Raw genomic sequence first — 27,969 nt, 5'->3', positions numbered from 1 at the left:
AGAAATGGAAAGGGAGAAAATCAAGGCTTTCTTGCATCCGCTAAAAGGTCATGAATTCAGGAAGCTTCGTCTTTTCTGAGGAGGAACAGAAAAGAAGGAACATCCCCAAGATCTCCGAGAAAGAAGCGCAGAAAGCAAGCAGCTCTTCCCAGCTGGTCGATCTCCTGGTGCAACGTTACGGGAGTCGAGCTGTGGAGGTGCTCGTGGAATTGCTGCTCAAAGGGCCTCGCAGCGACCTGGCTGAGGATCTGGAGAAACTAAAAATAGACACAGAGCCATTAGGTAAGTAACGGAGAAAATCGAGGTTGAGGGAAGTGCGCCCAGAACAGAGGCGAAGACTGCCTCCGCTGCTCCCCCGTTCTGCGCTGGATGCCGTAAGCCCCGGATCGCGCCCTTAAGATGTTGTAGTTCTTCAATGCAGAATTTACAAGGCGCCAATAATGGCGTATTCCACTTTTTCCACAACTGACAATGCAATCTTATACATGTTTACTCAGAAGTAAGCTCCATTCATTTTAATGTGGTTTACTCCCAGGAAAGTGGTATGGGGTTGTACCCTGATTCTTAAATCTCTGCTCCCGGTTTGACAAGCCCTCTAATTAAAATTAGGCCTCCATTGCCCCCTGAGGGAGAGTTCTGGAAACGTACACAGCTGTCAAGGTTGGGACATTGTGCCCGCCCCATCTGAGTGAAGGTACACCTGCTGGCATCCCTAGTCATGGCCGCTACCATGGTGCACCCCCATAACCCCCTGATAGAGGGGTCCCCCCTTCAATTCCCCTAAGGGGGACTGTTACACAGGAGGGGGGAGGGGGAAAGGGGCAGCCCTATAAGTCTGCCCCAAGGCGTAATAATCTCTCCTGGCTTCAAACTGTGCTGAATACAACGCTATATACTGGCTGGGGAAGTCTGCCACCTAGTGTCTGAAGACATTACTGTAGGCTTCAAACACAGAGACACATTTAAATGAATTAAAATGTGTTTTAAAAATGAAATAATTCCAAGGGGCACACCCCTAGGGTGCCCTTAGTATGCATGCCAGGTTTCAGGTGTCTAGGTTTCATGGTTTTGGCGGTATAGCTCTGACAGAAAAACAGATAGACATCCTTTTTTGTTATGATAGTTAATCCACTTATTTCTAAGTTGAACAAACATTACAAGGGGAATGGTGAAGGACCAAACATATGGGCAGTATCAGATTCACAGCAGATTCAAGGCCTTGAGTCTCCAGACCACCTTATTCTCTCTTGGCAACACCACCACCTAGCTCTAGTAAAATGCCATGTGTGTTTCCCTTTCCTCGAAGGGAAAATGTTTCCCTCTCTTGATCTAGGCTGATGTGAGAATTTGTTTATAAACCACATTATATTATCTTATGAGTAAATTGCTAAACATCTGGGTGGAAATCTTTTTTTTACCAGTATCTTCAAATATAAACTTTTTCTGATGCTGCAAAAAGAGAAACTTTAATATATTTGCAGCAGAATTTCAGAAAATGGTGTAGATACACAACCAAAAATACTATTTAACAATGCAGCTATGGCTATTTACTTAGAAGTAAGTCCCACTGTGTTCACCTGGACTTATCCAAGGTAAGTGTGCATAGGATTGGACCTTGAAGTGCAGAATATTACATCTGAAGTAGAAAGCGTGGTGTAAAGCGTATATATCTGAATGAGGAAAAGATCTCTATAAGGAAGTCCTGAATTATGTTTGGCCATTTTGAAGAGGCTCACAATCCCCAGTATCATTACATGTTAAATAAGAGTGTTGAATAAAACACTATGTAATACAGTGGCATTAACTGAGTTAACATGGTCCCAGGGCATAGTCTGAAGGCACATGAGGCAGCCACCTTGCTGAAGCTAAGCAGGTTTGGGTCTGGTTAGCGCTTGGAAGAGAGGCCACCTGGGAACCACATGTAAGCCACCTTGAGTTCCACAATGGAAGAAAGGTGGGATATAAATGTAATAAATAAAATAAACAACTGATTGTGAGGGTAAAATCTATACTATGCCTCAAACAAGGTTGGGCAGAGGGTAGATTGTGATCTACAAGTAGACCTCTGGGTGATTTGCAGTAGATCAGCAAGAGGTTTTCTTGTTTAATTGTTTAACAATAGCAGCCTCCTTCAGCCAATGATATGGGTTCTCCAGGAAATTTTGGACTGGACAATTTTACAAAAGAAGAAAGAAAAAGATCTAGGCAAATTAGGGAAATTTGCATAGGAGTATTTACATCAGAAAAAATTCAGTTTGTATCATAAAAATTTTCTGTTTTCTTAGGAAGTGATCTAATTCAGCATAATTATTTTATTTGTATTAAGAAAACAAAGCTAAAAAAGTACCCCATGTTCATTTTTTGTCCCAGTACACTACAAGTATTTGACCTAGAATAACTGTGGGGGGTTGGAAATTAAAGCACACTGAATGTGATTTAAATGTTATATTATGTAGAAGTATTTACTGGAATACTTGTAAAAATGTAGTCAATTGCATGTACTTCCTTTATGTTGTTTAAATTTAACTGAAAAAAGGTACTGAAAACTGTTGACACGCTGTTTTTCGCAACTCAAGGAACTGTGCGTGTTATGCTGACAACCACTCATTTATTTCAACAGAGGTCAACTCTCTTCCACTAAGGTTATTGGGGTACCTTCACTTTCGCTGTCACTGCTTATCAGTTCAGTTTAACACTGAGATGTATTTGTATTTTGATGATATATATGTATTCTCCCACATACTCGCTAGGGATAATCACCTGAACACCATTAATTACAACATTGAAACTGCCATGCTTGCCTAATATTGTATTTGCAGTTGGCATCCATTTATTGTAACTAGCAAACTTATGAAATAGATTTTTTTCCATGAAAAAATAAAGCACTCGGAAATTTCCACCCCACATCACATTAGGCTGCTGAAATGAAGACTACCTGGAAAGAAAGAGCATTCTGGGCCTGATCCTTCAGGCACATACATTGGCATTCTGACATAGGACACCCCAAATCATTATTGTAGCAAATCTCATGGTAAAAGCTTAATGGTTACATTCTTTGGAAATCATATAGCCCCACAAGCAGCTACAGGTCCAAGGCATAGTTCAAAAAACCATTCAAAGCTCTATCTACACTCGTATCAGAGATCAATTTAGCAACTAAGGTTGGGATCTCTACAGTACAGAATAAAGGCAAGGGTCTAAGAACCATGGCAGGTTCTTAACAATACATAGTTCAAAGTGGCATGGGTCCAAATTGGAGGGGTAGTCCATGTGAAGAGTGCTTCAGGTAACTTAGACAGTGGTAAGTCCAAACAGAGAGGATCTGGGGCAGTAAAGACGAGAATGCTCCTAGCAAAGGCTGCTGACCTGGGCATCTGCTTAAAACTGAACATGTGACTGCAATTGCCCCCCTCCTGAACATCTAACTAACAAGGGATTTTAGCCCATCAATGAGCCCTTTGCCCAAACGGGGCATTTCTATACCTCCCTCTTGAGTTGAGGTATCCACCTGACACTTCTGAAAACCCCTTCCCCTTCTGCTAGTTTCTCATGGACAGGTTGTTCGTATTCTTAACTATAGGCATGACACTCAAGGTCGACACTAGCAGCTGGATGGGAGAGACTTGACTCCCCCCTGCTTTCCTTGGAGAAAGCTGACAGAGAGAAACTCATTTTTATTCTGACACTCCACAGGCTGATTAGGCCCAAACTGGCCCCCATTTTCCCTTGTCGTTACCTGAATAATTGGGAATAGGGATGTCAGAGAATTCCGCACATTTTAAATGGGATCGAATTCTGACAAATCCGGTCTGCGGAATCCTCCTCGGAACGGAGTGGCCCGGTCGACCAGGACTGGAGCTCACGCGGACCCCCCTTTTTTTTTGTCCGCGGAACGGTGGATTTTACGAAAATAATTATGAAAAGAAATCCGTAAATCGGAAATGGAGGAAGAAGAACGCGAACGGCTTTACCCTTTTTACACGGCAATTTCCCTGTGACCTGAGGCTTTCTTTCACTAGGGCTGAGTCTTGAAGTCCATGGAAATCCTCCATCTTTTCTGTTTATTGTCTGTGGAAGTGAGGTCAGGTGAGGTGAGGTCATGTCCGGTGAGGTCAGGTGAGGTGAGATCAGGACAGGTCCGGTGAGGTCAGGTGACTGGATGTTATGTGGGGAATCCCCACGAAGGGCTTTACCCTTTTAATGAAAATAAATAGGCGTTTTCCCTATGACCTGAGGCTTACGGAGACTGACGGCGGGCACACGGAAAGGATTTTTCGGTGGTACTCATGGAATTATTTATGTAAGTTCGGGGAGCCGGAAAAAAACCCGGGAATCCGGGGCATGTGGACGGCGGAACGGGGTGGCCCTTGGCTCTGCGGAATCCTTGCGGAGCGGAACTTCTCCGCGTGGATTCCGGGGGGGAGGAGCAGATTACCTCCCCCCCGCGGATTCCCCACTGGAACGGACGGTGGGGAATCCATACATCCCTAATTGGGAATAGCCAAACTCCTAGGCCCTGGGCTACTTGCTACTGAACTGGGTTCCAAATCCTTCCAGACCACTTCTGAGCAGAGTCTGACTGTAAACTATAGGGCTCACTGCAGTATGGGGCTGGGCCCTGACAAAGAGTGAGAATCCTGCCTGAAATCCTGGAGAGTTGCTGCCGGTTGGTTTTGACCATACCAGGCTAGATGGCACATTTATCTGACTCAGTAAGAGGCAGCTTCTGTGTTCCGAAGTTTCTGAGGCTTTTGGCAAAAAATGAATTAGATCCTGGGAGTCTGCAGGTGTTCCAGCCCTGGCATAAAATGTGGCTCCACTTTTGTAACCTCTCCCTCCTTGTAGGCCGCAAATGTAGGGCAGCATTTCCTCGGAAGTCCTCAGAAAGCAGGAGAAATTCTTCATTTTTTCAGCTCCTCCTTGACAAGCGGTGATGACAGTCACTTTTCTGTGCATATTTTTTTCTATAACAAGTTGGTGGTTCTACCATGGCTTGTGGTGATGGAGCTACAATTGGCATCCCATGTTCTCCCACAATGCCTCTGGAAAGCTGCTACATCATCTCATAGCATCAGTCAGAGACATTGTTTTTTGCAGGGGGAGGGGAGATGGTGGCCTCCAATATTCATTGTAAAAATGGGGGGGGGTCTTTCTATGGTGTGTCCCGAACCTACCACCAAACTAGAAACAGCCCACATACACATGCCATGCAAAGGAGGTAATGCATGATGCCAGTACACCTTATACAGACCTTATGCATAGATTCACACAATGCTTTTCCAGGAGGGAAAGCTACAAGGACAGATGTAGTGTGGTGTTACGCATTACAGTGTTGAAATAAGACTGGGGCTCTCTTCACACCTGGCATTTTATACCACTACAAACAGGTCCTTCTGACTCCAAATCCTTTCCAGGATTTAGACTGGCCCTGTATACAGGCATCTCTCATAGCGTGTCCCTCCGCTCTATACCATTTCATGGTTGGGTGGAGCTGCATGGAACAATCAGGACAGAAGGGGGCTGCTGGCCATGTGCCCCCTCCCCTCCCCTGATCATTGGTTCCTGTAACATGATTGATGGCTCCACCCCATCCCTCCACTCCTCCACAGATGAAGTCAGAAGCCTAGTGACCTGGATAGAGGGCTATGGGAGCTGGTCCCCTCCTTCCTCTGACTTTATGGCAAGAGAGAGTGTCTTCTCGGTGGCTTACCCCGGTTGCTGGCGCTGCTAGTCCTCCTGTGCTAAATATATAAGTGTGTCATGGAATTAAATGCAGTATATTGCTTGCACTGCTGAGTTTGAAGGGTATACTGATTTCTGGGTTCCCAACTATGCAAGTAAGAAATCCTAGGGATGACGGAGAATTTCACCACGAATCTCCGGGAGGCCGAATGCCAACGCATTTGGCCCCCCCGAAATCGGTGGGGAAATTCTCCGACGGCCCCCCGCCCCCCTGGGATGGGACTTACCGTGGCCGAATGTCCCTTGCAGCGGCGGGTCCCGGCGGCGTTTCGGCGGCATTTCGGCAGCCGGTCTTCCGACTGGCTGCCGCTGCCATTTCCAGGCTTGTGTAGGAAAAAAACAAAAACAACGTGATAGGCTACGTAAAGATTTACGTAGCCTATCACGGCTAGATTTTCAAAGTCAGCCGTGATAGGCTACGTAAATCTTTACATAGCCTATCACGGCTGACTTTGGGGGGAAAAAAAAAAGCGCGTATGCAAATGGCGGCGCCCATGGGCGCCGCCATTTGCGTTCCTTATTTGGGCACGGGTAGTCTATGTAAAGATTTATGTAGAATAGTCTATGTAAATCTTTACGTAGACTTGTTGTTGTTCAGTCGTTCAGTCGTGTCCGACTCTTCGTGACCCCATGGACCATAGCACGCCAGGCCTTCCTGTCCTGCGCACTCTCCCGGAGTGTGCTCAGGTTCATATTCATTGCATCAGTGATGCTATCTAGCCATCTCATCCTCTGCCGTCCCCTTCTCCTTTTGCCTTCAGTCTTTCCCAGCATCAGGGTCTTTTCCAGAGAGTTTTCTCTTCGCATTAGGTGGCCAAAATATTTCAGCTTCAGCTTCGGTATCTGTCCTTCCAATGAGCACTCAGGGTTGATTTCCTTTAGGATGGACTGATTTGACCTCCTTGCAGTCCAGGGCACTCGTAAGAGTCTTCTCCAGCACCACAGTTCGAAAGCATCAATTCTTCGGCGCTCAGCCTTCCTTATAGTCCAGCTCTCACAGCCATACATTACTACTGGGAAAACCATAGCTTTGATTAGACGGACCTTTGTTGGCAAGGTGATGTCTCTGCTTCTTACTATGCTGTCTAGGTTTGCCATAGCTTTCCTCCCAAGGAGCAAGCGTCTTTTAATTTCATGGCTACAGTCACCGTCTGTGGTGATCTTGGAGCCCAAGAAAGTAAAATCTGTCACTGCTTCCATTTCTTCCCCTTCTATATGCCAGGAAGTGATAGGGCCAGATGCCATGATCTTAGTTTTTTTAATGTTGAGTTTCAAACCAGCTTTTGCACTCTCCTCTTTCACCCTCAACAAGAGGCTCTTTAGATCCTCTTCGCTTTCTGCCATTAGGGTGGTATCGTCTGCATATCGGAGGTTGTTGATAATTCTCCTGGCAATCTTAATTCCGACCTGTGATTCATCCAACCCGGCATTTCTCATGATGTACTCTGCATATAAGTTAAATAAGCAGGGTGACAATATGCAGCCTTGTCGTACTCCTTTCCCAATTTTGAACCACTCGGTTGTTCCATGTCTGGTTCTTACTGTTGCTTCTTGACCCTCGTACAGGTTTCTCAGGAGACAGGTAAGGTGGTCTGGTACTCCCATTACTTTCAGAATTTGCCACAGTTTGTTGTGATCCACACAATCAAAGGCTTTAGCGTAGTCAATGAAGCAGAAATAGACGTTTTTCTGGAATTCTCTTGCTTTCTCCATGATGCAGCAAACGTTGGCGATTTGATCTCTAGTTCCTCTGCCTCTTCGAAACCCAGCTTGTACTTCCGGTAGTTCTCGGTTCGCATACTGCTGAAGCCTAGCTTGTAGGATTTTGAGCATCACCTTGCTGGCATGTGAAATGAGCGCAATTGTGCGGTAGTTTGCACACTCTTTGGCGTTGCCCTTCTTTGGGATTGGAATGTAAACTGACCTTTTCCAGTCTTGCGGCCATTGTTGAGTGTTCCAAATTTGTTGGCATATTGAATGCAGCACTTTAACAGCATCATCTTTTAGGATTTTAAATAGCTCAGCTGGAATACTGTCATCTCCGCTAGCTTTGTTGTTACTAATGCTTCCTAAGGCCCACTTGACTTCACTCTCGAGGATGTCCGGCTCAAGTTCAGTGACCGCACTATCATGGCTATCAAGTACATTACTATCATGGCTATCAAGGACATTAAGATCTTTCCTGTATAGTTCTTCTGTGTATTCTTTCCACCTCTTCTTAATCTCATCTGCTTCTGTGAGGTCCCTGCCTTCTTTGTCCTTTATCATGCCCATCTTTGCACAAAACGTTCCCTTGAGATCTCCAGTTTTCTTGAAGAGATCTCTAGTCTTTCCCATTCTGTTGTTTTCCTCGATTTCCTTGCATTGTTCATTTAAGAAGGCCTTCTTGTCTCTCCTTGCTATTCTCTGGAACTCTGCATTCAGTTGGATATATCTTTCCCTTTCTCCCTTGCTTTTTGCTTCCCTTCTTTCCTCAGCTACTTGTAAAGCCTCATCAGACAGCCACTTGGCTTTCTTGCATTTCTTTTTCTTTGGGATGGATTTCGTTGCTGCCTCCTGAACAATGTTACGGACCTCCGTCCATAGTTCCTCAGGCACTCTGTCTATCAGGTCTAATCCCTGAAATCTATTTGTCAACTCCACTGTATATTCCTAAGGGATATGATTTAGGTCATACCTGAACGGTTTAGTGGTTTTCCCTACGTTCTTCAATTTCAGCCGAAATTTTGCTAGAAGCAGTTCATGATCTGAGCCACAGTCAGCTCCAGGTCTTGTTTTGACTGACTGTATGGAGCTTCTCCATCTTTGGCTGCAAAGGACATAATCAATCTGATTTTGATATTGACCATCTGGTGATGTCCATGTGTAGAGTCGTCTCTTGTGCTGTTGGAAAAGAGTGTTTGCTATGATCAGCGTGTTCTCTTGGCAAAACTCTATTAGCTTTTGTCCTGCTTCATTTTGTACACCAAGGCCATGCCTGCCTGTTATCCCGGTGATTTCTTGACTTCCTACTTTAGCATTCCAGTCCCCTATGATGAAGAGGACATCTTTTTTTGGTGTTAGTTCTAGAAGGTGTTGGAGGTGTTCATAGAACCAATCAACCTCAGCTTCTTCGGCATCAGTGGTTGGGGCATAGACTTGAATTACTGTGATGTTGAATGATTTGCCTTGGATTCGTACTGAGATCATTCTATCATTTTTAAGATTGTACCCCAGTACTGCTTTTCCTACCCTTTTGTTGACTATGAGTGCTACTCCATTTCTTCTAAGGGATTCTTGGCCACAATAGTAGATATGATGGTCACCTGAATTAAATTCGCCCACGCCTGTCCATTTTAGTTCGCTGTTTCCCAAGATGTCGATGTTCAATCTTGCCATCTCATGTTTGACCACCTCCAGCTTACCTTGATTCATTGATCTAACATTCCAGGTTCCTAAACAATATTGTTCTTTACAGCATCGGATTTTCTTTTCACCACCAGACACATCCACAGCTGAGTGTCCTTTCGGCTTTGGCCCAGCCGCTTCACTCTTTCTGGCACTACTTGGAAATACCCTCTGCTCTTCCCCAGTAGTATATTGGACACGTTCCGACCTGAGGGGCTCATCTTCCGGCGTCATCTCTTTTAGCCTTGTGATACGTTCCATGGGGTTTTCTTGGCAAGAATACTGGAATGGGTTGCCATTTTCTTCTCCAGTGGACCACATTTTGTCAGAACTCTCTGCCATGACCTGTCCGTCTTGGGTGGCCCTGCACGGCATAGCTTATGGCTTCACTGAGTTACACAAGCCCCTTCGCCACAACAGGAACGCAAATAGCGGCGCCCATGGGCGCCGCCATTTGCGTACGCGCTTTTTTCCCCCCAAAGTCAGCCGTGATAGGCTACCTAAAGATTTATGTAGCCTATCACGGCTGACTTTGAAAATCTAGCCGTGATAGGCTACATAAATCTTTACATAGCCTATCACGGGGTTTGTTTGTTTTTTACACTTTTTTTTTTCTTTCGCGGCCGGGGAGACAAGGTGCTTCCCCCCGGCCAGAACTTCGGCGGGGAGGGATGGGGCGCCACCCCCCTGGCCTGAATTGCGGCGGGGAGGGGCGGGGCACCTCCCCACCCGCCAAGAATTTTCAGGGGGAGAAACGAAGCGCCTCCCCCCCACCCCGAAAAAAGCTGCGGGACGAGGTAAGGGACTTTCGTCCATCCCTAAGAAATCCACAAATGGACTTGTATACAGTCAATGCACCAAGCCATCCCTAGCAGCCCCCCCACCCCCAGGCAACCGCTTCATGCGGGACACCTTCATTAGACCCGGCTTCGTTCCCCCCTGTGCTGTTTTTGCTCTTCCCCTTTATTCTGGCTTCCCAACGATCCTGCAAGGTGGGCTAGGAGAACAGATAGTAGATGGCTAGGTGGGAGGGAATACTATGAAAAACCACTTCAGCATTACTGCCTTATCTAGAACAACTCCACACACACAAAAGAAACCATTAAAAATGATCATTCCAAGCTCTGCATGATGAATTTATTCAGGGGAGGAGAAAAGGCACTTTTAATACCCATTGAACTCCTAACTGTCAAGCCTTTTTCCTGCGTGGCTGAGAATGGAGACTCCCCATCTACCCTGGGAGGAAAAAAGCCGATCAAACTGGTGAGCAAAAAGAAGAAGAAGCAGTCAGCGAAGTCAATGGGAGGGGGAGGTTCCAAGTAAATGCATTGAAGAGGATGGGAGACCTTAAGAGTGCTACTCTAAGTAAACTTACAATGCACTCCTATGCATGCCTACTCAGAAGCAAGCCACACAGATTTCAATGGCACTTACTCCCAGGAAAGGAAAGCCTTACAGCCAATGAGTTTACTCAGAAGTAAGCACTGCTGTGTTCGGGAGGCTCTTGGAGAAGCATTTGGGATGGTTAACCTTGTTATAGTTCAAGTGCCCGTAGTGAAATGGGAGAAAGGCGGAAACCCCCACCTCCCACCAATTTGTTGTCATGACAGTGTTATTCAACATGGCCCAGCAACACCCCCTAGCACATGCCAACACCAAGTGGGACAAAGTGCTAAAGGGGAAATACACGGGGGAATGGCGATTTCAATCGCAAGCACAGGAAATGCTGGGTTTTCCCTGTTCTCGGATAACACGGGAAGAGGGAGGGGAACTTGTGAGATAGCAGCAGGAGAGCAGTGGTGTCATTTAAAGCTCCCGTGAAAACCAGTGATTAAAGAAGAGCAATCCTGCTTAAAAAACAAGGTGTGAAGAGAGCCTGGAAAGACCCAGGTTAAAATCAACATTTGGCTATTAAGTTTTCAGTGGGTAATCTTGGGCCACTCACTCTCTGGGCCACTTCACATGACTTGGCCAGCTCATCATGGGTTATTTAACCGGTGATGAGCTGTGCTGCATGTGACCACCATTTTGATTGTGCAACCCCGATTGGGCCAATTGGGGGTTGTGCCATGTTATCCAAACCTGGTCATTGTGGGTTATTTGAGAGTTAAGCAACCCTTGCTTAACCCCTACTGCAAATCATGGGTTAAGTGAGGGTTTGAATAACCCATCTTGAATAACCATCTTGAATAACCCATCTACAGGATGTAGCTTTCCTGGATTATGCCCATCTTTTGTGCCTATCTTTCAGGGACCAATTGATTCTGCACAGGATTTATTTATTTTTGCTTTACCATTTCAGCACACAGACAGAATCTTAGAACAAGATCAATCCTTCATTTGCCCATGCCCTACGGGGAAACACGAGTTAGGCATACAAGCTCAGGTGAGTAGGTTTAGTTCCTTTGCAGCTGCAGGCCCGTCTGCAGATGGCTCTGATGCCAGGACTGGAGCCACAGGAGGGTTTGATTCTAGTTTAGCTAAGTTGCATATGCTGACTGCCCTTTGGCTGGCTGGCTTGAGTCATCTGGAGGTATTTGCTCTACCAGCACAAACTGTTGTATAGTTTTCTCTCTTCACTGTGGCATAGCATAGACTAGACCATGTGGCTTGATCTTGGGGTACAAGTAGAGATGTAAAATTTCCAGAAATTTTGAGGCCATGGACAAAACCTGGACCTTTTCTGTCTTTTTTGGGAAAAAACAGAAATTTTGGGAGAAATTGAAAAATGAGCAATACTTATTTTTTTAGTGCTCTTTACAGATCTAAAGTCACTTTGTTGCTGTAAGACAGCCTTTCCCAACCTGGTGCCCTCCAGAGATTTTGGACTTCGGCTCCCATTGGCCTCAGGCACCATGGCTAGTGGTCAGGAATGCTGGGCACTGTAGCCTGGAGGGCACCAGGTTGGAGAGGGCTGCTTTAGGAACATAAAACAGCCTTTCTGTTCCTAGAGTTACTTTTATGTGTAACTTAGTTTGCTCATAAAATATCATTATATTTTTAAATGTTTAAAAGTAAACTCAGTTAGCGCGCAATCCTATGGGGATAGGCGGCTGCCTCCAAACTCAGAGGCGACTGCCTATCCAGTGCAGAGTGGGCAGAGTGTGGAGGGGATCTTCTCCGCTGTGCTCCAGCCACCCTGCATTTACAGCTAGATGGCCGATTTCTCCAATGGCTCCAAGCTTGGTTCCCAGAAACCAAAAAATCCTGTGGTCATCAAGCTGCTGTCTAGCAGCCATAGGATTGCACCTTTAGTAAATTTGTAATTAATGTCTAAATAGATTAGAACTACATTAAATGACTGCTACAGCATCAGAAACACAAGATTCTATAGAACAAAACCCAAACTGTCGTGATTGAATGCACAATGGTGACTCTACCGATATGCTGGGAAACCGAGCATAAATGTCTTATCAGTAAAATATACTTTAAATCAATAATTTTAATAAGAAACGAAAGAAATAACTGTGCTGGGAATCATACATAGAGGATTAACAAAAACATTTTTCCTCATGGCTTCATTATTTCCAGACATTTTACATCTCTAGTCTTTCTATAAAAGTGTTCTTCTGACATCATTTTTCAAAATCGTTTTGGGGGGAGTAAAGGCTGGGTAGCAACATATGAATACTTTGTTTTAAATTCTAAAAGAAAATATTTCATAATTAAAAGCTGTTCCATTTTTCCAATTTCTTGGAAAAAAACAAAAATGGTCCTTGGGGAAAAAATGGAAAGAAACCATTTTCCCCCTGATTTTTCTAGTTTTTTTCTGGGCCTTCACATCTCTAGGTACAAAGAGTGATAGTGTGCATGTATCCTGTCCCTACTTATTAAGTCAATCTTCCCGCACAGGAATTAATCTACCTGAAAAAGGTTTGTAATGAAGTCCCTGATACTCTCCAGATAAAAAAATGCCGTTGATATATTTCTACCACACAGCGGCAGAAGAATAAGAATTATCAGAACTAAACATGTGTCCATTCTCAAAATCTTCATTGTACAAATTTGCTATCTCTGGAGCCAGTGAGCATCTCATGGCAACACCCTTCTTCTACCAATAAAACCAGTTATTATATGAGAAATGTTTTTTACACGCTGATATTTCTGCCAAGGCCACAATGCAATGAGCCAGAGGATTCCTATCACTACATCAATTTGATACATTATCTATAGTGGACAAAGCCTGATCTTGTGGAATACTTGTATACAGGAACTTAACTTCTTAACATCCAGAGTTACCAATATGTTATGTTTTATTTTATTTATTTATTTCATTTCATTTCATTTCTATACCGCCCAATAGCCGAAGCTCTCTGGGCGGTTCACAAAAATTAAAACCAAACAACACACAATAAAACAATTTAAAATATATAGAACATTAAAACCACAATATAACAATACAACCACAATAAAGCCTAGCAGCAGTGCAGGAGTTTAAAATACAGATTTAAAACAGCAAAGATAAACATTTAGAAAGCTAAAATGCTAAAATGCCTGGGAAAATAAAAAGGTCTTCTCCTGGCGCCAAAAGGAATACAATGTATGTGCCAGGCGAACCTCACTAGGGAGCTCATTCCAGAGCCAGGGTGCCACAACAGAAAAAGCCCTCCTCCTAGTAGCCACCTGCCTCACTTCCTTTGGCAGGGGCTCACGGAGAAGGGCCGCTGATGATGATCTTAAGGTCCGGGCAGGCACATATGGGAGGAGGTGATCCTTCAGGTAACCCGGCTGCAAGCCGTTAAGGGCTTTGAATGTTAACACCAGCACTTTGAATCGGGCCCGGAAATGGACTGGCAGCCAGTGCAGCTGGAAAAGTACTGGCGTAATATGAGCTCGCAGGCCAGTCCCTGTTAACAATCTTGCTGCCCTATTTTGGACCAGCTGAAGTTTCTGGACCGTTTTCAAAGGCAGTAATTGCAGTAATCCAGACGAGAAGTTATCAGAGCATGGATAACTGTAGCTAGGCTATCTCTGTCCAGATAAGGGCATAGTTGGTATACCAGCCTAAGCTGATAAAAAGTGCTCTGTGCCACTGAGTTCACCTGTACCTCAAGTGACAGTTCTGGATCCAAGAGCACCCCCAAACTATGAACCTGATCCTTTAGGGGGAGTGCAACCCCCTCCAGAACAGGTTGAATATCACCTAGCCGGGCAGACGAACCACCCACTAACAGTACCTCCATCTTGTCTGGATTGAGTTTCAGTTTATTAGCCCTCATCCAGTCCATTACTGTGCCCAGGCACTGATTCAGAACAGTCACTGCCTCACCTGGTTTTGATGAGAAAGAGAGGTAGAGCTGGGTGTCATCCGCATATTGATGGCACCTCAGCCCACACCTCCGGATAACCTCCCCCAGCGGTTTCATGTAGATGTTAAACAGCATGGGGGATAAAATAGAGCCCTGTGGAACCCCATGGCACAATTGCCATGGCACAGAGCAATAATCCCCCAGCACCACCTTCTGGAATCGGCCATCCAAGTAGGAGCGGAACCACTGTAGTACAGTGCCTCCAACTCCTAACCCAGACAACCTATCCAGAAGGATACCATGGTCGATGGTATCGAAAGCCGCTGAGAGGTCCAGGAGAATCAACAGGGTCGCACTCCCCCTGTCCCTCTCCCGGCAGAGGTCATCCCACAGGGCAACCAAGGCAGTTTCCGTTCCAAAACCAGGCCTGAAGCCCGATTGAAATGGATCTAGATAATCCGTTTCATTCAAGAGTGCCTGGAGCTGTCCTGCAACCACCCGCTCAGACACCTTGCCCAGGAAGGGGATGTTGGCCACTGGCCTATAATTATTAACATCCTCTGGGTCCAGGTTAGGCTTTTTCAGGAGTGGTCTAATTACTGCCTCTTTTAAAGCGGCAGGCACCACTCCCTCTCTCAAGGAGGAATTTACAACCTCCTGGACCCAGCCGGACAACCCCTCCTTGTTTGATTTAATAAGCCATGAAGGGCAAGGGTCAAGCACACAAGTGGTCGATCGGACTTGGCCAAGCACCTTGTCCGCATCCTCAGGCCTCAGTAACTGAAACTCATCCAATAAAACTGGACCAGACGGTGCTCTGAACGCCTCTACCAATGGAACTGCATTAATGGTGGTGTCCAATTCATGACGAATCTGAGCGACTTTATCCTCAAAGTGCCGTGCAAACTCGTCACAGCTTGCTACCGAGGGTTCCACCATCTCTCTCCCTGGCCCAGAATGTAACAGGCCGTGAACTGCTCGGAAAAGCTCCGCTGGACGACACTGAGAAGATGCAATGCTGGTGGAAAAGAACTGTCTCTTTGCCACCCTCACCGCCACAGAGTAGGCTCGATAGTGGGCTCTTACCTGTGTTCAGTCAGACTCAGCACGAGTTTTCCTCCACCTGCGTTCTAGCCGTCTCCCCTCTTGCTTCATTGCCCTCAGCTCAGGTGTATACCAAGGAGCTGGCCGGGCTCTGCTCAGAGGGAGAGGGCGCTTGGGCGCGATCGTGTCAACCGCCCGAGTCATCTCTGCATTCCACAGAGCGACCTGGGCTTCGACAGGAGCACCAGCCATACCAGCAGGAAAATCCCCCAGAGCCCTCTGGAATCCATCGGAATCCATTAATCTCCGGGGGCGGACCATTTTAATAGGTCCCCCACCCTTGCAGAGGGGAAAGGCCGCCAGGAGTCTAAACCTCAGCAGGAAGTGATCTGACCATGACAAAGGGACAGATGTTAATTCCTCCACTTTCAGATCACCATCCTCCTGCCCAGTCAAGAAAACCAGGTCAAGCGTGTGTCCTTTTATATGCGTTGGGCCGATGACATGTTGGGACAGCCCCATGGTTGTCATGGCGGCCATGAAGTCCTGAGCCGCCCCGGATACAGCGGCCTCGGCATGGAAGTTGAGATCCCCCAGGACCATCATCCTGGGGGTCCTCAACACCAAGTCCGAGACCACCTCCGTCAGCTCAGGCAGGGAGTCTGATGGGCAGCGGGGTGGGCGGTACACTAACAGAATCCCTAATCTGTCCCGGGTACCCAACACAAGGTACAGACACTCAAGATCTGCACTCGAACGAGCAGGAAGCCTGGAGAGGGAGATTGAATTCCTATAGACCACGGCAACCCCCCCTCCCCTCCCCTCAAGTCGGTGTTGGTGCTGCACCGAGTACCCAGGAGGGCACAGCTGGGAGAGAGTGACCCCGCCCAGTTCCCCCACCCAGGTCTCAGTAATACATGCCAGGTCAGCCCCCTCATCCACAATCAGATCATGGATGAGGGAGATTTTATTTTGGGCTGACCTGGCATTCAGCAGCAGCACCACCAGACCCGAGGGCAGACTGGTAAGGCTGCCAGGAACCATCAGGTTGGGGGAAGAACCAGAAGAGGGGACAGCTGTAAGGTGTCTAGCCCCTCTTCTCCTCAGCTGGCCTGTTAATCCCCCAATGCCGTACCTCCCCCTGCCCGTGACCACAGTTATGGTGGCACCTCCCCCACCCCCTGAGTTGCCCAATAGTCCTCCCAGGCACATATTAAAATGTTAGGATATAAAATGCACAACAGTTTAAAAGAATATAAAAAAGATAAAAGGGAACAGCAGCTAAGAAGGAGCAGATAAAGTCCACGTTTGCCCCTTTCCCCTTGTCTTTAAACCTGCTGCCCTCTGCTGCTGCGATTTGCTGCTGGTATTGTGGCTGCTGGTGTCTCTGGAGAGGCAGGTAGGTAGGACTTCAGATCCTTTGCAACTCCAAGTGCGACACTAAGTGCACACTTAGCGTTGCACTTGGCACGACGCCGAGGCGCTGCCTCTGGCAGCCCCGCCTTAAGTACCTGTGGGCGGGGGCAGGCTCAGGCTCAGGCTCAGGCTCGGGCTCGGGCTCGGGCTCGGGCTCAGGCTCAGGCTCAGGCTCAGGCTCCACCCGGTGCAGCTGCTGGCTGGTCCTCCTTCCCCAGGCTCCTTCCCCTTTTCCTTCCCTGTCATGACAGATTGCAGTTTAGAAATAAAGTTTGTGGAATCTCAATGATAACATATGTGGAATGAAAGGCTTCAAAAAATAATCCACATGTTGGGAAAATAGTTTCAAAACCAAGCTATGAACAACCTGGTGGTGGATGTGTCTCCTTATGAATTTTGAGCAGAATTATGGTATCCTGGGCTTGACATTATGCGAAAACCCATACTTTGAGGAAGAAATATAACCCAGGGACAAGCTTTCTTGTAGAAGATCTCACATTTCCACCATGATCTTAGCAGTGGGATACATAGAACAAGGTTTGTAGCAGGAAGGCTCTGAAAGTTGATGCATTACTTCTGCCTTTTTTGTATACCCAGACCTCTCCTTTTTTTACAGTTATTGTTCTCTGTAGATTGCCTAATGAGGAACTCTTGGTTCTGAAATGTGTTGGGTTTGATTAAAGAGCTTTACATTGGCACCTTTGAGAATACATTTTCTTTTTTCATTGTGTTCAGTTTTGGTGCTTCTCTTCTGGTTTGTGTTTATTTTTAACACTTGCAATCACCATACTAACCTATTAGCATAGTAATGTTTAATATTTAGGATACAAAGTCACCCTTGCTCCCATTGAACATTAACTGTTTTACTCATACTATTTCTTGGTTGTTGCTTTCATTCCAGGATCCAGATAATTTTTGTCATTCATCTAATGTCTTATGTACAAGAACATTCTGGAATAGGAAGTTATATCTGAGTAGGTTGTTCATTTTAACAAGCTACTCAAGAAGAAGCAGGTTTAGGCTGGTCCATGGTTCGGATTCAGCCTTATAATTAAGCCTCCTCCCATGTGTACACACACACACACACACACACACACACACACACGAGAGCCTGAAACAGCTGCCTCAGGCAGTTGATCTGGGGTGTCATGAAAATGTAGCTTGCCCAAGGTGGCTGTTAGATCCCTGACAGTTTTAAGAAGGGGAAAGGATCCAGTAAGGAAGAGGTCACAAAAAAAACTGTCCAAGCACCTTGTCAACATCCTCAAGCTGTACCAACTGAAACTCATCCAACAAAACTATGCACTGGATACCTCACCTGATTAACCTGACATAACAGTGGAGTCCAATTCCCAGAGGATACAAGAGATTTTATCCTGGAAGAGACTCACAAACATGTCACAGCAGGCATCTGATAGTTCCATAGCCTCCTTAGGGTCGGCATACAATAAGCCCCCAACAAGCCTAAACAGCTCCGTTGGATGACATACCAAGGATGCAATGGTATGAGGATGAGAAACCATGTTTTTTTGCCACTTTCGGTGCCTCTGAATAAGATCAAACATGGGCACATGCCACTGTTCAGTTGTATCGGTTGGCTACTTTCCTCCATGAAGCCATCTCCCACCCTGTTTTTATTTTATTTATTTATTATTAAATTTATTAATCGCCCATCTGGCTGGTCACCCAGCCACTCTGGGTGATGTACAACATACAATAAAACAGTTTAAAACAATAAAATTCTACAATAAAAACATTTCCTAAAATACCCTAACCCACCCCAAATGCCTGCCTGAACAACCACGTTTTTAATGCATGACAGAAGCTCATTAAAGAGGGGGCATGACGGAGTCTGTTTCATCTCTCTCAGCTCCAGGTTATACCCTGGGGCCATACAAGCTCTACTAAGCTGGAGAGGGTGCTCAGGAGGAATTGTGTCAGCTGCCCTGGCCATTTCTGCATTCCACAGATTGAGCAGGGCTTCAACAGGAGAGCCAGCCATGCCAGACAGACAGCCACCAGGACTGGGACTGACTGGTGGAAACATATCTTGCCAATACTGTAAAAACCCTCATTGGCTTCCAGTTTATTTCAAGCAGCTTATTTCCAAGTTCACGCTGCTGGAGTTTACCTTTTAAAGTCCTATGTAGCTTAGAATTCAGGTACCTGAAGGAACATCTGTTCCCATGCTGACCTGAACTTGCGTTGAGGACATTTTTGGATATCCTCTTCCAGGGGCTCTCCCGTACCTCAGGCAAGGTTGGTGGTGACTAGAGAGAGAGCCTTCTTAGGGGTGGTGCATCATTTCTGGGATTCCCTCCATGGGACATTAGTATCCTTTTATGCCAGGCAAAGACATTTTTATTCTCCCAGAATTTTAACGCATTTTAATGTTGTTGAGAAGCGTGATTGTGGTGCTAGCTATTGTATTTTATCTTGTTTTACCAGGAAGCTTTGCTAAAGGGCAATATGTACATCTTTTAAATAATATACTGAAGTATACCACAAAAAAAAAGACACACAAACCTTGAGAATATCAAAGCCCGTGAATGTGTTTTTCATGTATCTTCTCAGGGGGACGTTTTGTGGACCGGCATAAGAAGGAGCTGATGGAACGAGTGACCGAGGCCCCCCTGAGTGAGTTTCGTGGTTTTGCACTGGATGAGAAGCAATATGAGACTCTCCTGAATTGTGCCACAGAGAAGATGAAAATGAAAGAGCTGTTCCAGATAGAACAGGAGTGGAAAACACAGCAGAAAAGCCATCTGTACCGAGTCCTGACAGAGACCAATAGCCACGTCATTGAAATGCTGGAAGGTAAACCGAAAAGCAACCTGAAATGTTGAGATTTTAGGGACCTTTACTTAACAAAAAGGTTTGGGGGCATCTTCTGAATTATATACAGTCTCATTGATGTTTATTTAAATGTTATAGAAAATATGACTTCATCATTACTGGGATGTGAGGAGACAAGTCTGATGCCTCGTAAAGCACACTGCCTTATACGTAGTTTATTTTGAAGTAAATGCACATTATTTATTTTCTTCATATGAAAACTTTTGTCCTGTTTTTCTGCTATAGTACTCAGGGCAACATTTGGCTTCTTGTCTTTTGCGCATAGTCCACACATCTGCCCCAAGGTTGTGCCCCTGCTGTGAAGTTATTGTGTTGTTCCAGCATTGAAACTGCAATATTTTGCCCCTGGGAGAATACTGTGTTTCCTCCAGATACAGCATTCATTCCTGTTGTGATTTCTGCATGGGATGTCATTAACTGAGGATGAAGGCCAGGGCCTCTACTGAGAAACTGACTGTGTTGTCATTAAGGATAACCAACAAAATCCATCCATACATCTGCACTATCTATGCATTACTTTGTGATTTTTAAAATCTTTGCTATTGTTTTGTAACTCTTTGGAGGCTGTACAGGTAAGAGTCCATTATGAGAGAGCATTTTTCTAGCCATAGTTGCTTATAAAATAGCAAATGTGAGCAGTGTGAAGCCTCTCCTGCTCTCCCTGCAAGTCGTAATGTCTTCTTCCCTTCTCCTGTGCTGGAGTGCACATCTAATGTTGAATTCTTTTGTTGATGGCAGCATGGCTATTCCCTCCAGCACTTGCACACGGACTGGATATTGTGTTGTCACTGAGCTGCCTGTTTTCCTGACAGGGTCCATGTAATAGAAGGCTCCTGTATCAATATAGGGTCAGTGTAGAGTAGAGGGCAGAGTGTTCTGCTCGGACTAACGAGAAAAGGGTTGAATTCCCAACATGACTGGTCCGTGGTCACCCAATGAGCTTTATGGTTGAGTGGGGATCTTTCAGAGGATTTGCTGTGAAGATAAAATGCAGGGCAGTGCTGTCCCAAGACATTTTGCTGCCTGAAGTGGATCCCAAATCCCTCTGACAGTGGTGAAGTTTTGCTGCACCATTCAGACACCAATTCCTGCCTTCCTCTTCCCTGTTCCCATGGAAGAGGGAAGAGGAATTCCCTCATTCCAGGGCATTCCCATTCCCTGCCTGAAACAGGCTGCTTCATTCTACTGCGTAGCAGAGCCAGCCCTGGTGGAGGGGGGAAAGTGTGTGCCAACCTGAGTTGGCTGGAGGAGGGGTGGGGTTGAAAAGCAATGAGCAACGAACTGATATTTCATTGGCCTGTGGTTCATTCCAGCTGTGTGGACAATTTGGAGTAGTTGTGAGAAGGATATTATTCTTGAGGAAGCCATAGACTATGACCAGTGTGCTTTGCTTCCTCTACCTGCAAGTGTTCACCTATGTTTATTCCCTATAGCTTGTGAGGATTCTCTTTCAACAATTTGTTATAGTATAAAGTTTATACTAGAGGTCAGCTGCTGAGACAAGGAGCAGCTGCAGGAACATGCTGGCTTTGCTTCCAGTAGGATGTGTCAACTTCTGACTAAAGGGCCCACCAAAAAGGGTATACCAAAATCCTGGGAGTTCTACAGCTTAAAAATACAGTTACTGAGGTTGTGGAGTGTTTCTTATCAGAGGAACATTTTATTGAAAAGCACCAGCAGGAATGGATTAATCGAGTCTCCAGGGTTGACGCTACCTTACGACGCCTCCAAGATCAACATTCCCAGATATTGGAGGGCTCTGACCGGCGGAAAATGAAATGGTTGTATACGCTGGTGCCTATGTTTGACAGGAAGCAGAAGGATCGTCTCAACACAGTCCTGAAGAAAACAAACGGACGCCTTATCGCAGAACTTGAGGGTGAGTTGATGGCATCAGAAAATAACTGTTCCTTGAATTAGAACTTTGGCTTGAGAACTCCTGACCAAGCCAAAGGACCCAGACCTGATTTTCCCACCTTGTTGCACCTAGTGTTAACTGTTGCTCAACCTTAGAAAAAAACAAAAACAGTGCAATGGAACCAGGGTCTCATTTTGAGATCCTGTGACATCCCAAGCCACCTCCAGACACTCCTTAATGCAGGTGGCACAGAGAAGTTTCCCCAAGTCTCACAAGGCTTTACCAGAGAGATTTTATGAGAGACCTGTGGCTCTCTCATAAAATCATAGAATAGTAGGGTTGGAAGGGGTCTACAAGACCATCAAGTCCAACGCCCTGCTCAATGCAGGAATCCAAGTCAGAGCATCGCTGACAAATGGCTGTCCAGCCTCATCTTGAATGCCTCCAGTGTGGGAGAGCCCACCACCTCCCCAGGTAATTGGTTCCACTGTCATATTGCTCTAATGGTCAGGACATTTTTCCTGATGTTCAGCCAGAATCTGGCTTCCTGTAACTTGAGCCCATGATTTCGTGTCCTGCACTCTGGGATGATCTAGAAGAGATCCTGGCCTTCCTCTCTGTGACAACCTTTCAAGTACTTGAAGAGCACTATCATATCTCCCCTCAGCCTTCTCTTCTCAAGGCTAAACATGCCCAGTTCCTTCAGTCTTTCCTCATAGGGCTTTGTTTCCAGTCCCCTGATCATCTTCATTGCCCTCCTCTGAACTCGAGTTTGTCTGCATGCTTCTTAAAATGTGATGCCCAGAACTGGACACAGTACTCCAGATGAGGCCTAACCAGTGCTGAGTAGAGGGGAACTAGTACTTCCTGGAATTTGGAAGCTATGCTTCTATTAATGCAGCCCAAAATAGCATTTGCTTTTTTTGCAGCCACATCACATTGTTGGCTCATATTCAGCTTGTGATCGACGACAATTCCAAGATCCTTCTCACTTGTAGTGTTGGTGAGCCACGTATCCCCCATCTTGTAACTGTGCATTTGGTTTCTTTTTCCTAGGTGCAGAACTTGGCATTTATCCCTATTAGATTTCATTCTGTTGTTTTCTGCCCAGCGCTCCAGCCTATCAAGATCACTTTGAATTTTGTTTCTGTCTTCCAGGGTATTAGCTATCCCGCCCAATTTTGTGTCATCTGCAAATCTGATCAGCATTCCCTGCACCTCCTCCTCCAAGTCATTAATAAAAATGTTGAAGAGCACTGGGCCCAGGACTGAGCCTTGCGGTACCCCACTCATTACCTCTCCCCAGTTTGAGAAGATCCCACTGATAATTTTAGATCCCTGTTAGAGCTAGATAAAGGGTATCTGGCTGAGCACATTCACACAATGGAATTAAAATAGTTAAATTATCCTCGCCAAAGGTATATTTCCAAAGAAAGCTCAGTTCCTTTCACTGGGCAACTTTGTAGAATGCCAAGAGGTCCACCCAAGCATATGATGTTGCTCTGAATGTCAGAATAAGGGAGAGCGAAGCATTTGCATAAGTGCCTTCTGTCCAGCGTTTCTCTGCATAAGAGTATCGAGGTTACGTGGTTGCTTGATGTAATTCATATAGAAACAAAATAATATTCTTTCATGTAATTTTTGCCATGCTAAGCATTTGCTGGAAATACCCCCCTTTCCTTTAAACAGGCCATCAAAGATTATGAGAACGTGCACGAATCAATGCTGGTGGACAAGCCCCCTCAGACGGATGAGCCATTATACATTGGGTCTCACTATAATGTATTCAGCCCTGCAGGACTCAAAATAAAACCAAGAGTTAATAGATGCATTATCTCAAAGATGTGTATGCAATACTGAAGGTGTAGTACAACCACCTTCTCTTGACTGCCCCCCTCAGCCCCCAGTCATCCAGATCTTATAGAGAATTGATGCAGAGGTTGTGGGTAGGTGGAATGGTTAGTTAACCCATTTTTTGATAATGATATGACTAGGGCTGTGAGCATTTCATCAACCCACCGTACAAATGAAGGTATGGATTCCCTGTCTGGTATGAGGAGGCATCCATGATGCCTCCTCCCACCACCCAGGACAACATGTGACCAAGATCTTTGCCTCAGTGTCCACTTTGGGAATCCATTCTAGCAAATCCTCCAAGCCCCACAGCCCTCCTCCTCTGGCAAGCCAATCACCCATCAGCCTAATAAGTCCTTCCACCAGCAATTGAGTGGAATTGTGCACAAGTTTCCCCATTCTCAAAGCTTGAAATGTCTTTGCTAAAGTTTAGTTACTGACAATAAGAGCTTTAACCTAAAATATGCTGTTATTTTTGGTCCCACCCCTTTCCATGTGGTGCGGCCCGTCCCTCAAATGCAGCACTCCAGAGCTTTTCTGAAATTGATTTTGGCCCTTGGGCTGAAAGTGGTTTCCCACCTGTGAAGTAGAATTCCAACAATGCCCAGTGTAGTTGTATCCTAGTGAGCAGAATTAATTATGCAAAATTAGGACACATATATATATTTTGAATTTATACATGACCTTGCTGGTCATTCTGCAACCAACAGAAAGTTGCCATGTGACATCCCCAAAACAGGCCTTCTCTGTAGTGGTACTCCCTCCTCCATGCAGTTCAGGAAGTAGAAAATGGGGTAAGTTTTAAATGCCTCCTGAAAATGTTCCTGTTTTTATGCAAGGATCCCTGGCTTGTAATTGATGATCATGACGCTGCCCCATTTGATTGTTTTCTATTGTTTTTAAAGAATTGTTTCTGTTACTTATTTATCTTTCTTTGTTGTAGTTGTAATTGTTTTATTAACTGAATATTTTAATATTATTTATTTATTTGATTTCTATACTGCCCAATAGCCAAAGTTCTCTGGGCAGTTTACAAAAAAATAATGTAAAAACAATTTAAAACACTCAACAATAAAGTCCCAGGACCAGTTAAAACCTGATAAGATGTCAAATTCCTGGGAGTGGAAGAAAGTCTTAACCTGGTGCCAAAATAATGACAATGTTGGTGCCTGGTGGTCCTCCATGGGGAGATTGTTCCACAGTTTGGGGGGCATCACCGAGAAGGCCCTGTCTCTTGTTGCCACCCTCCATACCTCCGTTGGAGAAGGCATCTGATGGAGACAGTGACAATTGTAGTGAATGGGTTGGTTTATACTTACAGGTGCTGCATCAGGTATTTTGGTCCTGAACCACATAAGGTTTCATAGGTCAAAACCAGCACCTTGAATTGGGCTTGGAAACATATAGACATCCAGTGCAAGCTGGCCATAATTGGTGTTACATGTTCAGATCTTCTGGTTTCTGTAATCAATCTGGCTGCCACATTTTGCGCAAGCTGCAGCTTCCAAACTATCTTCAAGGGCAGCCCCACGTGGACTGCATTGCAGTAATGTAAGTTAGAGGTCACCAGATGATAGACTACTGAGGCCAGGGGATCTCTGTCCAGAAAGGGGCATAGCTGGCCCACCAACCAAAGCTGGTACAAGGCATTCCGTGCCACTGAGGCCACTTGAGCCTCCAGTGACAAAGATGACTCTAGGAGAACCCCTAAGCTCTGAACCTCCTCCTTCACTGTGATTTTAACAGTGATTTTAAATGTTACGTAAACACTCCGGGAGAGAGCGCAGGACAGGAAGGCCTGGCATGCTATGGTCCATGGAGTCACGAAGAGTTGGACACGACTGAACAACAACAACAACAAAACCATGTAGAGATTTTTTAATGTCAAGCAGGATAGAAGTTTTATTAAATTACTTCATTAATTACACAATGCAGAATTTAGCTAAATGTTTTCTTAAGCACAGCAAATACACAGCCCTGCATGTGGTTTACGAAAGCCATGAAAACCCAAGTGTGTTGGGGATGGACTTTAGATTAAAGTTACTAGTATTGTTCATTTGCGTTCTGATGGCTGAAAGTTGTCTCTCACCAAGTGTCCTACCCACTTACCTCTTCACTAGGAACTGGAGCTTTCCTACAAGGATCCAAAACAGCTGCAGCCTTTTGTAGAGATCAACCTTGGAAACATAGATGAAGTAAAGCTTAACTTGAAAAAGATAAACAATCCTTGCTCTATTTGGGATATTTTGCTCGAACAAGGTACATACTGGTGACAAGCTTTGTTCTGAGTATGCAGTAATAATAATGGGATGGATCCAGGATTTGCCTTCCATGAGAAGAAGAGCACTGCTTGCAGAAGATTCCCTGCCCAATTTTGGGGGATCCACCTGCCCCTCCCACACTACAGCTCATTCCATTCAGCAGGGTCTCCTGACTCTGGGTACTGTTTTCTGGAGGCTGGAGGCACTACTGTAGGAAGGGAAGACCGCTTCCACCAGTACAGTTGACCCAGCTTAAATCTGGATCCAACCTTGGAATAGGAACTTGATATTTTAAACGTACCATCCAAACAGCACAGAGAAAAAGCAGGGAAAGAAGCTGTTCTTTAAAAGATAACTTGAGCCATGAGACTCTATAGCTAAGGAGAGTTATAGATAAGGGGAGTACATGACCACCATGGATTTTTAATACAGATGACCAACTTGCCAAGTGGTTGATATGGAGAATCCTTTCTGCTTGATAAGACCCCCAGCCTTTACCACCCATGAGAATCTGTAGCAGGAAAAAAAATCACCATGCCTCTATCAATGCAGATGACTAACAAATCTGTGCTGGAAAATGTTTCTACTTCCTGACTTGGTCATATGGGATTGAGCTCCAAGTATATCTGAATGGGAAAACAGTGCATGCATATACTGTTAATGTACAAACCAAAGAAGGAAGATAACACTGTCCTGGTTTTTAAAAGGAACTGGTACATCTTGATTAATGCAAAGCAAATACACATTTATCTGTACATTCTGAACATATAGTCGATTTACTCTGACATGCAAGTTCAACGTTGTGTGCTCTCTACAAAATATTTTCTTGCCTGGTCACCTTGATGTGATTCTTACTTGCCAGAGGTGAGCAGGGAAGTAAGCCTGGCTATAATGCCTTGCTCAGCACTCACCTTCATCCAGATTTATTGCCCTGCTAGTCAGGAGGTAATGCTACCTCCCACACAACCAGCGGAGCAAAGAAGGGAAAGCCCATCCTGGGGTGCACTGGCAAAAGGATCATGGGGAGCCAGTGCTGTGCCTGCCCAGGAAATTCACAGCTTGAGAAATGCCTGCATGAGTATACACTTCACGTAGAGGTGCAAATTCACACACACAGACTATCTTGTTGTAAGGCACGAAGTGGCCTTCAAAGGGATGCCATTTTAGGCATGGGCAGAGACAGGATTCACAGCAAGATTCATGCATCTTTCCTTGGGTTCATTTGCAAATACAGTAATGTATTTTAAGAGCATTTGTTGAAGTTACATTTTTACACCTCCTAATAACCAAAGATTCATGTGTCTCTGAGGAATAATTATCTGGGGTCTGAAACTCTGGGAGGGGTGTGTGGTCTGCCTCTCCAAGGGCATCTCTACACCACCCTAAAATCCTGCATTTAAAATGGGGCTTTCTGCTTCCATTTTAAATGCAGGATCACAACAACTCCCTTTTTCACCCACTTCCTTTCCTCCCCCCCCCTTTCCCCCTCCTTCTCGCCATCTGAGTCTTCCATTATCTTGCGTTGATCTTGCCCCTCTTCTAGCCACTTTTCCTCTTTTCACGGAGGGAACTCAACCACACAACCACGTAATTTGATAGCTTATTATCAGCAATCTATTTAAAAATGGAACAAAGGGCATTTAGTGCAGGAGATGCCCTGGAGGGACACGCCGTCATGTAAAGAGACCCCAAACTTCTGTGAAGGAGCAATCTCAATCGCAGGATAAAAGCTCCATGTGAAGAAAGCTTAAGTTCTTCAGTCAGTGTGAACTGGCAGAATATCTATACTGTTTTCCATAACTAAAGTTTAGAGGTGCAGGGGGAAAATACCACTATATACAGAAAAAGTTGAATTCATTTTCCTTCTCCTTCTGTCCTAGAGGATTTGCCATCGAATTCCCCAGGAACTAAAGAAGAAGAAGTTAAAGGTACTGTCAGGCGACCCTTTCAAGGTGCCCTAGGGATGCTCAAGGATTTAGTTTGGTCTGCATTTTTAAGCAAATTGACCTGATTCATACTCCCCAGACTACTCTGTGTATCAGAATGCAATTATCTTTCCATTTTTGCACTTCTCCAAATGTTGTGATACAGTTCTTAGCTGAAACAAATTATACCAAAATACGTTAAAAAAGTGTTTATTTTAGGTTAAATGCACACAACATATGCATTTCAGGGTTAAATTCATACGACATATTTAAGATAAAATGTCTACAAAAATGCATATTTTAGGACAGAATGCATTAAAAATGTATATTTTGCGATAAACTATGTTAAAAAAGTGTGAATTTTCATGTGAATTTTC

At 45.1% G+C, this 27,969-nt stretch overlaps 1 protein-coding gene across 1 annotated transcript; it reads left to right on the top strand.

The window, feature by feature from the left end:
• Positions 1-27,939, top strand: LOC146342235 (apoptosis-associated speck-like protein containing a CARD). Its single transcript, XM_084808482.1, has 5 exons — positions 1-282; positions 11,432-11,515; positions 19,413-19,655; positions 21,366-21,573; positions 27,550-27,939. Exons 1-4 carry the CDS (start codon positions 51-53, stop codon positions 21,383-21,385), a joined length of 579 nt encoding a protein of 192 aa, XP_084664608.1. The 5' UTR covers positions 1-50; the 3' UTR covers positions 21,386-21,573; positions 27,550-27,939.
• The last annotated feature ends 30 nt before the right edge of the window (positions 27,940-27,969 follow it).

The sequence above is a fragment of the Heloderma suspectum genome, chromosome 6, assembly GCF_057233095.1.
Source record: "Heloderma suspectum isolate Gila_16-S chromosome 6, 16-S_ref, whole genome shotgun sequence".
In the NCBI taxonomy this organism is placed as follows: domain Eukaryota; kingdom Metazoa; phylum Chordata; class Lepidosauria; order Squamata; family Helodermatidae; genus Heloderma; species Heloderma suspectum.
The sequence above is the reverse complement of the archived record's forward strand: the minus strand, read 5'-3'. Positions and strand labels throughout refer to the sequence as shown.